This window comes from Microcaecilia unicolor, chromosome 11 (genome assembly GCF_901765095.1).
Source record: "Microcaecilia unicolor chromosome 11, aMicUni1.1, whole genome shotgun sequence".
In the NCBI taxonomy this organism is placed as follows: Eukaryota; Metazoa; Chordata; class Amphibia; order Gymnophiona; family Siphonopidae; genus Microcaecilia; species Microcaecilia unicolor.
Window position 1 is genome coordinate 111,255,472 of NC_044041.1, and position 16,111 is coordinate 111,271,582.

General features: G+C 45.8%; 1 protein-coding gene across 1 annotated transcript; it reads right to left on the minus strand.

Annotated features, from left to right (window-relative positions):
* Positions 1–3,853: 3,853 nt before the first annotated feature.
* HNRNPUL2 (heterogeneous nuclear ribonucleoprotein U like 2) lies at positions 3,854–14,902 on the minus strand. The gene is made up of 14 exons (XM_030220193.1): positions 14,166–14,902; positions 13,605–13,734; positions 13,217–13,287; positions 12,640–12,779; positions 12,162–12,252; positions 11,970–12,082; positions 11,594–11,857; positions 11,309–11,431; positions 10,991–11,119; positions 10,712–10,880; positions 5,967–6,182; positions 5,509–5,594; positions 5,302–5,406; positions 3,854–5,056 (listed from the first exon to the last, which is right to left on the minus strand). The coding sequence occupies exons 1-14, from the start codon at positions 14,719–14,721 to the stop codon at positions 4,988–4,990; spliced, it is 2,262 nt and encodes a 753-aa protein (XP_030076053.1). The 5' UTR covers positions 14,722–14,902; the 3' UTR covers positions 3,854–4,987.
* Positions 14,903–16,111: the final 1,209 nt, after the last annotated feature.

Below are 16,111 nucleotides of genomic sequence, written 5' to 3' on the forward strand. Positions count from 1 at the left end.
GGACAGCCGATCTCAAAGTCTTTAGGGCATTCCAGATCGCTCGCAATTCCAAGAGGTTGATCTGAAGATGCGATTCCTGGAAGGACCAAACTCCTTGAGTGTGGAGCCCATCCACATGAACTCCACACCCCAGAAGGGATGCATCCATCAGCACATTTTGCAGCTGAGGAGTTTGGAATTGGCGTCCCAAGGTCAGATTGGAGCGAATGGTCCACCAGTGAAGAGAATTGCAAAATTCGGTGGAAAGATGGATGACATCCTCTAGATCCCCTGTAGCATGACACCACTGGGAAGTTAGAGTCCACTGAGCTGATCTCATGCGTAGACGTGCCATGGGGGTCACATGAACTGTGGAGGCCATGTGGCCCAGAAGTCTCAACATCTGCCGAGCTGTGATCTGTTGGGATGCTCGAGCTGAGGACACGAGGGCCAGAAGGTTGTCCGCCCGTGCCTGGGGAAGATAAGCTCGAGACGTCTGTGTGTTCAACAGAGCTCCTATGAATTCCAATTTCTGCACAGGAATCAGACGGGACTTGGAATAGTTGATGACAAACCCCAGTAGTTCGAGCAGTTGAATAGTAATCTGCATGGATTGTAGAGCCCCTGCCTCCGAGGTGTTCTTCACCAGCCAATCGTCGAGATAAGGGAACACATGCACACCCAGTCTGCTTAGCGATGCTGCGACAACTGCCAAGCACTTTGTGAACACTCTGGGCGCAGAAGCGAGACCAAAAGGCAGTACAAAGTACTGAAAATGCTGAGTTCTCAGGCAAAATCAGAGGTACTGCCTGTGATCTGGAAGCACCGAGATGAGAGTATAGGCATCCTTTAAGTCCAGAGAGCATAGCCAATCGTTTTCCTGAATCATGGGAAGAAGGGTGCCCAGGGAAAGCATCCTGAACTTTTCTCGGACCAGATATTTGTTCAGGGCCCTTAGGTCTAGGATGGGACGCATCCCCCCTATCTTTTTCTGTACAAGAAAGTACCTGGAATAGAATCCCAGCCCTTCTTGCCCTGGTGAAACGGGCTCGACCGCATTGGCACTGAGAAGGGCGGAGAGTTCCTCTGCAAGTACCTGCTTGTGGTGGGAACTGAAGGATTGAGCTCCCGGTGGGCAATTTGGAGGTTTCGATTCCAGACAGAGAGTGTATCCGGACCATTTGAAGAACCCACCTGTCGGAGGTTATAAGAGGCCACCTTTGCTGAAAAAATATCAGCCTCCCTCCAACAGGTAGATTGTCCGGTACGGACACTTTGATGTCGGGTATGCTGCTCTGGAGCCAGTCAAAAACCCGTCCCCTGCTTTTGCTGGGGAGCCGAAGGGGCCTGTGGTGCACGCTGTTGACGAGAGCGAGGTTGCTGAGGGCGAGCCTGAACAGGCTGTCGGGAAGCAGGAGTGTACCTACGCCTACTAGAGGAATAGGGAGCACTCCTCCTCCCTCCAAAAAACCTCCTAGAAGAGGAGGTAGTGGCAGAAGGCGTCCGGCGGGCGAGAGAATCCATAGCATCATGGTGCTTCTTGAGGGAATCAACCATATCCTCAACCTTCTCTCCAAAAAGATTGTCCCCCCGGCAAGGAACATCCGCCATTTGGTGCTGGGTCTTCTGATCCAGGTTCGAGACACGCAGCCATGCGAGTCTGCGCATCATGATATCTTGAGCAGCCACCCGGAATGCGGCATCAAAAGTATCAAAAGCTCCCCTGGCCAGGAATTTGCGACACGCCTTCTGCTGCCTGACCACCTGGTGAAAAGGTTCAGCAAGCTCAGGGGGAAGAGCTTCAACCAAACTGGACAGTTGCTTTATTGAGTTCCGTAAGTGAATGCTGGTGTATACCTGGTATGTTTGAATCTTTGCCGCAAGCATTCCAGCCTGATACGTACGCCTCCCAAAAGAATCCAAGGTTCTAGACTATCTGGTGAAAAGGTTCAGCAAGCTCAGGGGGAAGAGCTTCAACCAAACTGGACAGTTGCTTTATTGAGTTCCGTAAGTGAATGCTGGTGTATACCTGGTATGTTTGAATCTTTGCCGCAAGCATTCCAGCCTGATACGTACGCCTTCCAAAAGAATCCAAGGTTCTAGACTATCTGCCCGGGGGCGCTGAGGCATAGTCCCTAGTACTCTTGGATGTTCTGAGAGCAGAGTCCACCACCATGGAATCGTGAGGAAGTTGGGCCTTCACCATCACAGGCTCACCATGAACTCTGTACTGGGACTCGGACTTCTTGTTGACAACTGAATTAGATAGAGGGCAAGACCAATTTCACAACATCACTTCCCGGAGTGTATTGTGCAAAGGGGCCGCTGCAACCTCTTTTGGCGGAAAAGGATAATCCAGAACCCTGAACATCTCGGCCCTGGGCTCATTCACAGCCTCCATGGGAAATGGAATGTCCCTAGACATTTCCCGCACAAAAGATGAAAAGGAGAGACACTCAGGTGGAGATTGTCTAACCTCAGTAGGTGGAGTGGGATCAGATGGAAGCCTCTAAGAATCTTCCTCCGAAAAATATCCGGGGTCTTCCTCCTCTCCCCATGAGTGCTCCTCTTCGGTATCGGACAATAGCTCATGAAGAGCAGCCCGAACCCGAGCCTGCCTCGACCGCGAGGATCGATGTCCTCGTGAAGGGCGTCGAGAAGTGGACCCTTGCCTGGACTCCGGCAAAGCTTCCTCCACCGACGTCGAGGGAGAGTCAACCCGGGTGGCAAGCGGCTCAGGCACTGCAAGCGGTACCGAGGGCAGAGACTTCCTCACAGGAAATGGGCCAGACGCCGTCTCAGCAATGGATACCCGAGGCGCAAGCATCTCCGGTACCGAGACAGACACATCATCCCTTCCAGAAGGCCTGGAAGCATGGCCCGGAGACACTCACTGAGGGCTGCCATCGGAACAAGCTGTGGGGCCGGTGCAGGAGTCGGTGCCAAAATCTGAAGAGGTTCCAGAGCCGGTACCTGGCTGCCAGACGACCGACGCATCGGCACTTCCTGGAGGGTGAGCGGTCCTCCCGGCGCTAACACTTCTCGGGTGTCGTATCCCTCGGCTCCCCGGAGCTCTCGGTACCGTGACGGGAAGGAGATCGATGGTGATGCTTCTTAGCCTTCGCCCGACACCCGTCATCGACACTCCTCGGTACCAACGAGGAGGACATGGAATCCTCACGCCTCCTAGGGGGCCGGGTCCGACTCAGGACGGTCCCGGGGGGCCTGCATAGCAGTAGGCCTCGAGATGGGTGGAGACCCACTCGATGCCTCGCTGCTCCCAGCTCGAATTGGTCTCTCGGCAGCCATTACCTGACCTCTCGATGCCCCTTCCCTCGACGTTGATGCCGCCGACCTCGGTTCCGATGTCAAAGGACCGGACCGATCTGAAAAAAGCTTCTTGCGCTGAGCCTCTCGAGCCACCTGGGTCCTTTTTCATTAATTTACAGAGCTTACAGGAAGCTGGTAAATGGTCAGGCCCGAGGCACTGGAGACACCAAGCATGAGGGTCGGTCGACGAGATGGTCCGGTTGCAGCGGGAACAGCGCTTGAAGCCACTGGGAGTCCTCGAAAAGAAAGAACTGAAGGAAGCACGCGGGCGGGAAGTCACTCGTGCATGCACAGTGCGTTGTTCACACGCCCGTCTCGTCGCTTCCAGAAGCTTTTAAAAGTTTTTCTTTTAAGTCCGAAGCTCCTGGGACGTCGCAGACAACGACCCATGCATGATGATGTCCAGCCTGCTTGTCCTCGGAGAAAAAAAAGTTCTGAAGTCAATGGACTAGTACAATGTTTAAGTCCAGTCCTGGAGTACCCCTTGTCAGTCAGGTTTTCAAGATATCTACAATGAATATGCATGAACTTGATTTGTATACACTGCATCTATTATATGCAAATCTCTTTCATGCAAATTCATTGTGGACATCCTGAAAACGTGACTGGCAAGGGGTACTCAAGGAACGGACCTGGGAAACAATGGACTAGTATATAAAGGCCAAAACCAATTGCTAGTCACAGTTTCCTCAGTTCCTGCAGTTAAAGTGGTCCTAGTCTGTCCCATTCCTATAGTATTGCTGATTTAGGGCCTTCCCACCTCTTCACTATGCTCCCAGTCTACTGGCGCATTTCAAACGTTTTCAGCACTATTAGGTTTACTCTTGTCCTACACCAGTTCCAGTTCACTGCCATTTCCTTAACTTTGTCATAATTTTCTATATACAATTTTAAGTCACATTCCAAAGCACAGGACAAATTTTCACACTTACTGTCATGACTACTCAAGCATGAGTAGAAACAAAAAGTGTGTGGTGGTGGGGAGAAGAGATCTATTTACAACATATAATCAAGATGCCCTGAGAACTGTCAATGCCTTGGTCACCAGAGAACAACACAACTTGCTTTGTGGAAACATCTTGGGGCCCACAAGCCTGACAAAACATAAAAACCCCAACTCATTCCTTAAAGTTGACAAGAACTCGGTCCTCAAATCCATCCTCAGACCATGAGCTGGTTGAGGAAACCAGTGAATATTCTGCAACCTCTAGGGTACTCTATAAACAAAACAGCTCACTTTAAAAGGAGTTGGGGTGGGTGTTTATATATAAAATGATCGCATTGTTGTTTATTATGCTACTTTTACGTCCTTTTGTAGGAGGTTTCTGTGAGATTTTCATTTAGAAGTTATTTTTATAAGTGATGCCTCGATAAAAGATATTTCAACTAAAAGAAGTTGGGAATTTTACTTGTACTAGGCAGACATGGCTGAGCTGATGGCACCACCCTATACTCCCCTTTCTGGCTTGCAGCCATAGCCCAGGGCACTAACATTCCCGTTACACCTAGCTATCTGAGAAATGGTTATAGAAGACACTTTTCAACAAACTTTAAAAAAAGAAAGGTACAATTTCAGTTTTTAAACCCTTCCCTCCCCCCTCCCCAGTTGTTTGCATCTAACGAAATGAGCAGCACCTCCCACACTCATTGACTGGCTGAGGTCTGCGCTGTGCTCACTTCATTGGTAGCCCTGGTAGCCATAGTAGTTGTCATAATATGGATCTCCTTCTGGGTAGTAGTTCTGCCACTGAAAAGAAAAAAGTCAAAAGTTAAAAATGCACATCCCATGTAAGGGAAAGGGTTAACACAAAACACACCATTACCACAAGGAAAGGAGAAGAACTGGAGATTAAACAGTCAGGGTACACAGAGAGGATTGTTAGCACACAACCAACCACACAAGAAACAAAGGACAGCTGGATAGCAGAGAGAATAGCAGTGAAAAATAAAAAGTCAAAAGGATGAAAGACAGGTGTTAGAATGTACACACACCTCTTCATACTGCCTATAGTAATCCATGTAACTGTTATAGTCATAGTTTCTTCCATAGTACTGATCATAATCATCTCTGTATCTCTCATTGTAGTTACGGTAACCCTGAAAAAAAAAAAAAGATGCACTGTAAGAGAAACATCGTTTCCCACACCCACTGAATCTATCAATAGACAAAGGAGCATCACCACCTGTAAGCACACTCACCCCTCGATTTCCAGATTGTGACCAGTACTGCTGCTGTGATGGATGACCAAAAGACCGATTATCGTAACCCCAGCGCTGCACAGGACCTGTGGATAACAAATACCTGAAACACAAGATGCTGCTTCACAAACACCTTATCTTACACACACATTTTACTGGCCCAATAGTTTTTCCTTGTTTGGTCTATGGAACCATCCTCTACTGTGGCTACAGTGCCTTTATTTTCAAATATCCAGGGTATTTACCCTATTAACCCTCTACCCACCTAATCCAGTTAATGTAGACAGAATTCTTATCTAAAGCTACGGATCTCCCCAGAATCCACTGCATGTACCCCTTTAACCTTGGCCTCCGGTGCCCATAAGTGGGAGTTGGAGACTATGCAATAAAGTACCTTCACATTAAGATCCATCCCGAGACTGAAGAGCCACTCTTGCACCTGCTGTATCAAATCTTACCACTGTATCCATGACCACGGCCTCGGCCCAGGCCCAGGACCTGCCGGTTGCGTTTGTTACGATTGTTGCGCCGATTCACCCGTTTTTCTGGGTTAGCACGCAGTCTGCGCGCCTCCTCTTTAGAAGCCGCTACCAGCTTTTCAGCATCTTCTTTGCTTAGCTCTGGATACAGAACCTCATCTACGTATTCACACTTCTGAGGCAGGCTGAAGTTCACTGACAGCCACAAAAGAAGGAAAAGAATAAATAGTACAGAAAAAGGGGGGAAAATGACAGATGAAAAACTAACTCTATTCATGCAGATACTGGCTTAGTTCTCGCCATCACTGAGTCATGGGGTAACGTATTCTCTTCTAGGGCTGAGATCAAGCTGAATGTCATCTCATGAGACCCATTGTTAACTGTCTTTGCTGCCTTAGGACTATCAAATGTCCTTTGCCCTACTTCATGGTGAGAACTTTACAATACTGAGATATTAAACATAATGCAGTTAAGAATCCTGAAAATGCTGGAAAAGGTCCCTCCGTCATTCAGGGCGGATCTATTAGATTTGACAGAATGAAAAATTACCATTAAATTGGTTATTGTGTCCGGATGATGAGTGAGACAACGGCTATATCTAAAAACACAGGAAGTGTGGCTTGCATTTATATGTATCTGCTTTACTACACTAGAAGTCTGAACAAACGCACCAGACTTCAAGCTACCCATATCTTTCAGATCTTCTCTGCAGATAACAGCTAGAGAGCGAGCACAGGTTGGAAGACCCGAGCTCCACTGGTTCAGCCCAACAGCTCTCTTCCTGGCAATCCAAGTGAATACAAAAATAACCTGCACTTTTGCAGCTAAAACTGGCAGTAAAGAAATCTCTTCCCAATCCAAAATCTGGCAACAATGCATCTCACTAGCAAAGACCTAACATCCATCAATATTGTCCTCTAAAACCTTGCTCAGTATGGCAGCCATAATCACCACTTCCACATCACCTAATCGTTCCACTCTTTGGAGAAAAAAAAATCCCTTCCTTATAAAGCGATGAAATCCACTTTTAAGAGGGGAAAGGACGGAGAAATCAGCAGGAGTCTGGAAATTAGGGAATTAAAGGTGAGAAGAAGGAACAGGTCTAGGAGGGGGATGAATATGTGGGAAAGGTGGTTAGAGGTTCTGCACTAGGGTGTTGGGGGGGTGGAAATCAACCACAGAGTAAATGCAACATTGAGCTGCAGGTGTGCTTAAGAGCTCGTAAAATAAATAAATGCACTTGTTAAAAATTTTAGGAATAAAATATACATTAATACTCTCTTAGGGGAAAGAAAGAGTTAATGTTTCTTTTGTTACCATTTGCTCTGTGAGAATGACCAAGCTAAAGGCATTATCTGTTTTAGCCTCTTGGCTTCAATTTTCTCAAGAAGCTGCTGTCAAGAATTCTTAGTTGAAATTAATGGCACTAAGATCAAATTTAAACGCCATGCAGCAAGCAGTCTGATTTAAACACATACAAATAGGAAAAAAACAACACACAAAACCTTACAGCTCGGTGGGGGGGGGGGGGGGAATGAATCAGTAGGAAAGTTTCAGCTCCCCCCCACCCCACAACTATATCGTAAAGGTTTTCTTATGGTCAAAAGCTGCTACAATTGGCACCTTTAACATCCAGCTGCCCTTTTTCAACATATTAAGATCATCATTTTATATGTATCATATCTTACAATCTCCACATGTTCCACACCAAATAGTACACCGAACTAGTGGAGTCCTTCCTAGACCTAAAAAAATATCCACCAGCTGAACCTCCACATTATCAGTTTTAAGCAACCTGCATCAGGCAAACTTAAATCCCTGGGCTTAAGCCCCAAGGATCCTAGAAGGTACTTGTGACCTGAACTGGCTACTGTTAGAAAACAAGATACAGCGTTTGATGGACCTTTGGTCCGACCCAGTATAACTGTTGATACCATTTAACATAAAAATGCTTCCATTACAGGCAAGAACTATGAAATATAGGATAGGACTAAAGGGGGTGATCCTAATCACATCCACTTTATGAGCATTTTCAGCAGAGGATCTCAAAATATGGGTCAGGACCGCAAAAGGGGTCACAAAACTCACATCTAGGTGGGCTTTCCACAGGTGCATCATTATTCTGCACCTCTGGCGAGCTACACAATTTTATTTGGCTGCAATCATAGGGTCACAACTACAAAAATCTTGAAAAGCACCAATGCTAATTACTACCTTTGATTTGTATCTAAGGGCCCTGTTTACTAAGGTGAACTAGCATTTTTAGCGTGCACTAAAAATAAGCTCGTGCTAATGCTAGACACACCCATAGGAATATATGGGTGTCTCTAGCGTTAGCACACGCTAAAAAAAAACCCCAACAACAAAAGAACGCTAGCGTACCTACAGCATGGCTTAGTAAACAAGGCCTTAAGCATTTTAATACTAAAAGAACTAAATGCGCCATCTGATTTCAGGCCACTATGAAGTATTTTGAGAATGCAACAGAGCAGATTCCAAAGAAAAGCTGGTTGATCCACCCCCTCTGGAGTGCAGACAGATCCCACTGAGCCCGCCTGCTTGAATATGCAGTATCAATACACTAATTGTTTTTGCTCAGTATAATTAGCCCTGTGGACTTTGCTTCCCTGCTTGCTGATATAAAGTGCAGGCACAAACTTGCGTACTCTGAGCATGTCCTCGTTCACCAATATAAAAGAAAAAAAATAGGGTACTGAAAATCAGCCACATCTCCAAGATATGCATGGCAGATGTTGTTTCCTCTCCTCCATCCAATGACTTAGGGTAGTACCCTGTCCTCCCCCAAAAAACTCAAAGTGTATCTCCTAGCATCCACGATGATCTTCCTTGCACTGCATCAGTCCAGACAATTTTGTTTAACAATTCTTGTACAGATGGCACCTGTGAATCTGCAACCAAGTCAAAAATTTGTAAGCATTTCTTGACACTGCCATCAAACCAACACTGCATAGACATTATTCAGTCATGATCTCTGCCTGCCTTAAGAAGCTGGCCTCCATCAATTTCCAATTTCTTACATTATGCTATCTCTGCTAGCTAGAAGCACGAACTCATATGAATGACTACTTTAGTACAGTGATGTCACCAAAAGTATCTCCAACTGCTGGCAGAGTGGCATAAACTCCCATGACTGGTCTAGCAGAAGTCTTGTTTTGGGACTGTCCTGCCTGCACGGATTCTCTGATCAATAAAAAGTGTTATGTGGATTCCAAAATACACTGCACAATGAAATAAATAATTCTATAAAAATCTTTAAAACTGTAACAAAAAAGAAAAAAAAAGCTCTGTTCAATTATCCTTAATGACAATATGATTTGCATCTAGAAGGTTCCAGCAGCAAAGATAACCTCGTGCCCGGACCCCTCACAGGACAGCAATATGACCCTCCATCTTTAACTGCTTTGTCCTGACATAACCACATTCAGATTTTTGAGGTCAAGTACTGGTTGCAATCATCCCAACCTCTCCAAATATCATAACAGTTCAAATAAATCCTTTTTTTTTTTCAAAATAAATCCCTTGTATTATTTTTCCAAATCAGTACCGACATTATGACTCTGACCACCGCTTAAAACCCAAATGCCCCATCTCAACCACCCACAGAGACATATTTAAAATCATGATGTAGAATCTGCTGAAATCGGTCATGTTCAGAAGCAGCAATCAGTTCACAGAGGGATTCTTTTCCCATGTGGCACTCCCCGTCTTTCGTCTTTCCTTGAGCTGACACAGTCATTTAATCATTAACTCAAGTATGCAGAAGGAAAATAATATCTGTAGCTGTATGCCCAGTATCTTGAATTATTTCAAGGACAGTATCCATGAACTAGTTCACAAGTCCTTTAAAAAAATAAAAATAAAGAGCCTTCAACTAGAATCATAGTGCTTTGAAACCCCAGTAACAAGAGTGCATCCCTGGGGGAAGAGAGCGGCCCTTCTTACCTTCAACATTTCATAACTCTGCATGCTGCCTTATGGATATTCATCTTCTTGCCAAGGCAACTATACTCCTTAGCTGCCATGGGCAGTCAGCAAGTGCCTGCAATAGAGGGTGACCTGGGATACAGCCTTAGAAAAAAATATTGTAAAGACAAAGTAAGCCAATTCATTAAAGGCTCCTCTACAATCTTACTAATCAAATCTAATTCTTTCAAATCTCTAGGTACTTGCTGAGAACACTGCAGCCCTTTGACCGTGAAAGGTGGCAATTCAGACACCTTTGTTAAAGACTCTTCTCTTGTTGTTCATATGATAACTCTGCCCCCTCATTGGTAAGTCCAGCAGATGGTGAAGATGGCATTTCTTCACAAAGTATGCCAAACCCACAGCACATCTGAGAAATTAGACGAGATGCTGCAATACATCCCTCAATAATTTGCAGGCCATTCAAGTAGCTTCTGTGCATTCAGAGGCACAGTTTGTTGCAGAGATGGCCCTGGAACTGGATGATGCTATTCTTTGGGCTCCCATGGTATTAGCAGGTGCACTCTCCCACCCCTATTGCCAATACAATCACACCTGAAGTCTAGGTCAAACAAAAAACAGAAAATATTTACTTGCAAACTGCAAGCCAAAAAATGTTTGAAGAGATGGGATTTAAGTTGATCTCAGTCCTATAGGAAAAAATGTTATTACCATTCAGACTTAAGAAAATAATTTAAGTGACCCCCAGTAGTGGGGTCAGTGAAGGTCTGTCCACATACCTTTCATTTCTAGCACAACTGACTCTGGCACATCATCTCCCTCAGCTTCCTTCCTCAGTTGCAGCCTTCTTTTCCATTCTTCCTCATTGGGGACCAACACAACAGCCTTGCGAGAGTATCCCTTAAAAGGATGCAGCTTCCGGCGTTGGGCAGAATTATAGACGGTGCACTGTGAGGAAACAGAGTCTGGGGTATGATATATACAGGCACTGATCTGTGATCCAGGTCCTCTCTGCTGAGTATTATATGAATCGTTTACAAGCAGCAGTAATAGAATACCTGATCTAGAATGAAGTTCCTCTTTGTCTTTGAAGCAACAGGAACAAGCCTAATAAGGCAACGTGTAGCTTCCTGTGTTAATGCATCACGACGCTGAGGTTCCAACTGCTCCGTCTCTAGCCCTTTTGTCTGGTGGCAAGAAAGAAAAGCAAACATCGTTTCTTACTCAAGAACAGTGATCAATCACTACCAACTCCACGCAGAACAGGTCTTAGCCATTCTTACTGAGCTCAAACATCCAAACTGGTAAAGTCCCTGTATCTCACAACTGATACCATCTACTTCCCTCCAGATGACAGGAAAACAAGTGACATTTACCTGCATTTTTTCCATTATAGCATTGATCCCCAGAACATTATAACGTTTCTCTGGATTCTCCAGGTTGTGCTTCTGGGCCCAATGAGTCTTTCCAGTACCTGGAAGTCCAACCATTAATAACACCTGAATGAAAGAAAGAGGAACAAAGAATGGTCTGAGCCTTAGTGCACATGGAAGGAACCCAGAAAGGCACTCATGGAGCAATGATGGACTATGCAATATTGCTGGCCACCTTCCAGTTCCTGTCTCAGAGATAGCAGGACACATCAAAACTTCCCCTCATACCTCACATTCTTCTGCAGTCTTGGGTGGAAGTGAGGGCCTCACTAGATCCTCCGATGGGACACTGTGGATGAAGGTGAAATCCTCAGGAGATGGGAAGAAGGGTGCTTCCTTCTGGCCAAAGTTTAACTCAACAACACAGTTCTTGCACAACACATGGGGCAGCAGTGCCCTGTCAGCAAGAGCAGCCTTACTGACCTGGAAAGCCACGCCCAGGTCCTCCCCGTTCTTGGAGAAGGAGAGTATCACCTCTTCGCTTTCCAAATTCTGTGAGAAAGAGTGCAGTGTGTGAGAAAAGCATAATGCCAGGATACCTTCCAAGTTGGGGCGTGCACACAAAATTCTCCCCACCCAATAATATTTCTTCTGCACCACTTACAGCAAAGCATCCAATAACATCGTTAAGGCCAAACGCCTGGCCATATTCCTCAAAATGGCTGTCTGTCATCTTCAACCCTCGTCCATCAAAACCATAAGAGAATTTATCTTCCCCTGCAACACAGCAAAACAATTACCATACGTAACGTCCTACAACTTTCCCATCCTTGCCACGTGACTTAAAATGTTTTACCTAGCTGTGTAGAAGAGAGATCGACAGACCATCCAACACGAAAGAGCGGGACTTCACCACTGCCTTCCTCCACTGAGAGATTTTTAGTCACCTACGTATAAAAATGAGAAATTAAGACAAATGGTTGACATGCAGAAGCATCGGAGGATAGGTTCTTGAAAGCATAAATCATATATAAAAGATGCCATATCATACCGGGACAGAAAATCACTCACCTGAACCTACCAGCCCTGTCATTGCTAGTCCTATCTTCCACGAAAGTACTAAGAGAACACCTTGATAGCTAAGAATTAGTACAATATAATAGCAAGCTTGGATCTCTCCTGGCCAGCTGACACTGCTTTCTGGCTTGCATGAACACACAAACTGCTCCATAGAACAGATGGTAGATGGCTCCAATAGCCCAGGTACCGAAACCAGCCAAATTTTATCAGTAATCACTTTGCAGAGTTGTAGATTTATGCTCAAACATGCCCACCTTGGCCTCAAAGCAGATTCTGCCTTTTGTCACTCCATGTGTGCTTCGTGCCCCAGACCAGAGTGCTGGAAATGTTTCAGCAAAGAGAGGTTGCCCTCCATATCGATCCTTGTATATTCTGAAGTGGAGATCACATGTGTCTAAAAACAAACACAGACAACAGTAAGAGCACATGCAGAAAAATTAGCTCGAGACCAAGCTTTGAATCCCATGTGCACCTTTTATCTTAAAACCCAAGAGTACAAGGTTATGAGTACCTCATACCCCCCCCCCCCCCTTTTCTAATAGGGCTGCAATCTTTTCTACCAAATATTGTAGTTCTTTTCTTACTCTTTTTGTATTTAACTTGTGAACTGCTTTTATTTGTCATACGGTAATGGTGGTATATCATGAATAAATAATCCAACCTATAATAGCAGTGATCTCAAAAAAAAGCAAGGAATGTATGCAAACTCGATCCCATGTCACATAAACCATACCCAAAACAAATTCTAGGCTGATCACCACCATGAATTTCCTCTCTCCCCTTTCCCTTCCTCAAAACATTTTGACATTCATGAAACCTGGTGTCACCCACATGTGTCCAGGACAACAAGCGAATCATCCACCTCATCTTCATCCTCATACACTAAAACTGGAGACTTGGACCTGAAAAGCACAAGAAAATTAAGCACAAGCATTATTGTACACTCAGAAATCAAACTAAGTGTTAGTGAGGCAATACTGCTCGCTATCCTCAATTTCTAGAGCAGATATGAGCACAGACTTACAGAAAAGATGCCAACTGAAACATATGTACCTAATAAACATTTTCATTTTTATATTAAATAAAATATACATAGAAGAATCAGCCTATTCTATTCCTGGTTCAGGCTACTTAGGCTGGGCATACTGCAAAACCTAGGACCACTGACAAACCTTTCCCCCTGCCCTTCAACGATGTGTGCTAGTTGTGTTTCACTTACCGACTATAGTACGCCTCCTCCTTAAACTCATGATAGGTTCGGCCATGCTCTTCACGTGGTCTCTTTACCCCTCTTTGCTGTCCATCTGAACTCACGGCATCTGATTTTTCACTTTTTGGGTCATTGTTTCCTAATGTGATATAAAGCACAGTATTCACAACAAGTGAACACAGGTCACTAAACTATCAAAAAAACTCAGCCTAGTACACACATGCCAGGAATTAACTATTAAATACAAAACAGAGAAAAAACACCCCAAGAGGTTTTAGATAGAACTACACAAACCAACACGAGCCTAATCTAAGAAAAATTCTCGGAACTACTTCGTTTTTTTTTATTATTATTTATTATGAGGAACAGCGGTTGTCACTGGGGAATGAGATTTATATCCTCCTACAAGAAGAAAACGAACAAAATAGAACCTTCATTTGGGAAAACGGTAGTTCTGGCAATTTAGGGAAACTGGCAAACTATAAAATAAATAAATAAAACTATTGGTGGTGGTGGTGGTGGTGGGGTATGCAACAACTAGGGTACTGGTGCAGGGCTGCAGCTTCATACCTTTCTCCCCAGTGCTCTGCTCCTCGGCCTCCATGGATGCCGCCTCCTCGGCATCTTCTTCCTCCTCACTGTGCCCATCCTCACTGGGCCGTGTCTCTGCTTCTTGCCCACCGTTCACGCCCGGATCCCGTTGCCCCAGAGGCCGCTTCAGGCGAGCCTTGTGCTTGGCTGGGGCTTGCGGCCGGTCCTTCGGCTTCTCCTCTCCTGTCTCCCCGCTTGGTTCAGGCTTCCCTGCAGCCAGCTCCGCTTTCCTGCCCTCGGCGGTCTGTTCCAGCTTCTGGCCTTCTACATCCAGATGAGGCGCCGGCTCCTCGTCGTCTTCCTCCTCTGCCGTGCTGTGATCCTCGTCATCCAACTCGTCGTCCATCGGGTCGCCAACAAAGCCCGTCGCTTCTTCCTCCTCCTCGCCAGAATCACCAGCTAACAACTCAGCATCCAGCGCTTCCTGCAGCCGCTGCGTCAAGTCGGCCTTCAGCCCGCGGCAGTCTAGGCCCCGGCGCTGGAGCTCGGCCCGCAGGTCGGCCACCTTTAGCTTCCTGGCGTCCAGCGCGCTCATAGCCACCACCGCCGGTTCCCCTCCCCCCCTCCCAACGCGTGCGGGCGCGCGCACGCGCGAAACTTACAGTAGGTGGAAGGGTGGGGGCGGGGAAGGTACGCGCGTGCCGCTACCGTTAAGCCACCCACTATGGCCGTTACAGCTCCGTAAGCAGCCCTGTTGCTTGCGGTCCACCGACGCGATCTGCCCAGCAACCAGTCCTGCCATTGGCTTTGCCAGTGCCTGGGTTCGGGTTTTTTTTTTTTCATTGGCTGAGTACTGGCTGGGCGGGCCGCTTCCCAACCAATTTTCCGATTGGTTCTAGTCCTTTTTTTTTCTGTTGTTGCTTGTTTGTTTTACATGGCAGCTTCATATCCTCCTCTTCTGCGTATTCTGGGACATATTTGTTTGGGGATTATTTTCAGGAAGTCTCGGCAGTAGCTGGGAGTGGTAGTTACACTCTGATTAGGAGACAGCGATGTGTGTATGTTTTTAACTGATCGCCATTTTGTTTTGTTCTTCTTAAACCAGGGAGCAAAGGTAGTAAATGTTTACATCTTTGTGATAATTTTGTGCACAGCGCAGCATTAACTAGTGAAATCGAGCTGCCAAATGTGACCCTCCTCCTCTGCACAGCTGTACCTTGGTTTTATACACAGTTGAACTACAAAAACCATAATGCGCTGGAAGATAAGTTAAAAAAAAAATACGTCTGGTCTGGATGAAGGTCATGTTAGCTCTGCAAAGAGTTATGCTACTTTTGCAAGTTCTCGACCCATCCTCAGGACAGTAGGATACACCCAGCCAGTCAGGGTATTTTAAGGATATTTATTTATTTATTAGGATTTATTTACCGCCTTTTGGAAGGAATTCACTCAAGGCGGTGTATAATAATCCACAATGAATATACATAAGCTAAATTTGCATGCAAATCTATCATGTATATTCATTGTGGGTATCCAGAAAACCTGACTGGCTATGTGTGTACTTGAGGACTGGGTTGAGAACCACTGTAATTATGCTAAAGTAGCCAAGGTAGCGAAGGCTAGAGAATCTGGGAAGTGTTTTCCTGCAGACCACGGGTTTTCAACCCAGCCCTTGAGACACCTCCAGCCGGTCAGGTTTTCACCATACTTATGAGATAGTAGTGCATGCAAGCTTATCTCCATTGTATAGCTACGTGAGTGGGTTGAGAACTATTGTTCCAGACTAGTAACCAGCTCGTTCAGATTCTCTCCTTAGGGCATAGCCTTGGTGTACCAAAGTGCATGCAGGGATTTGTAATCTTGCTTTACTTACAGGAAAAACTAAAAGTCTCTGGGGGAGATGCAGAAAGGCTTGTCATAGGCCTGAACTGGACGTCTGAGCAGGTGGCTTCTACTGTGAGTGCAATACCACAGCATGCGGGAAG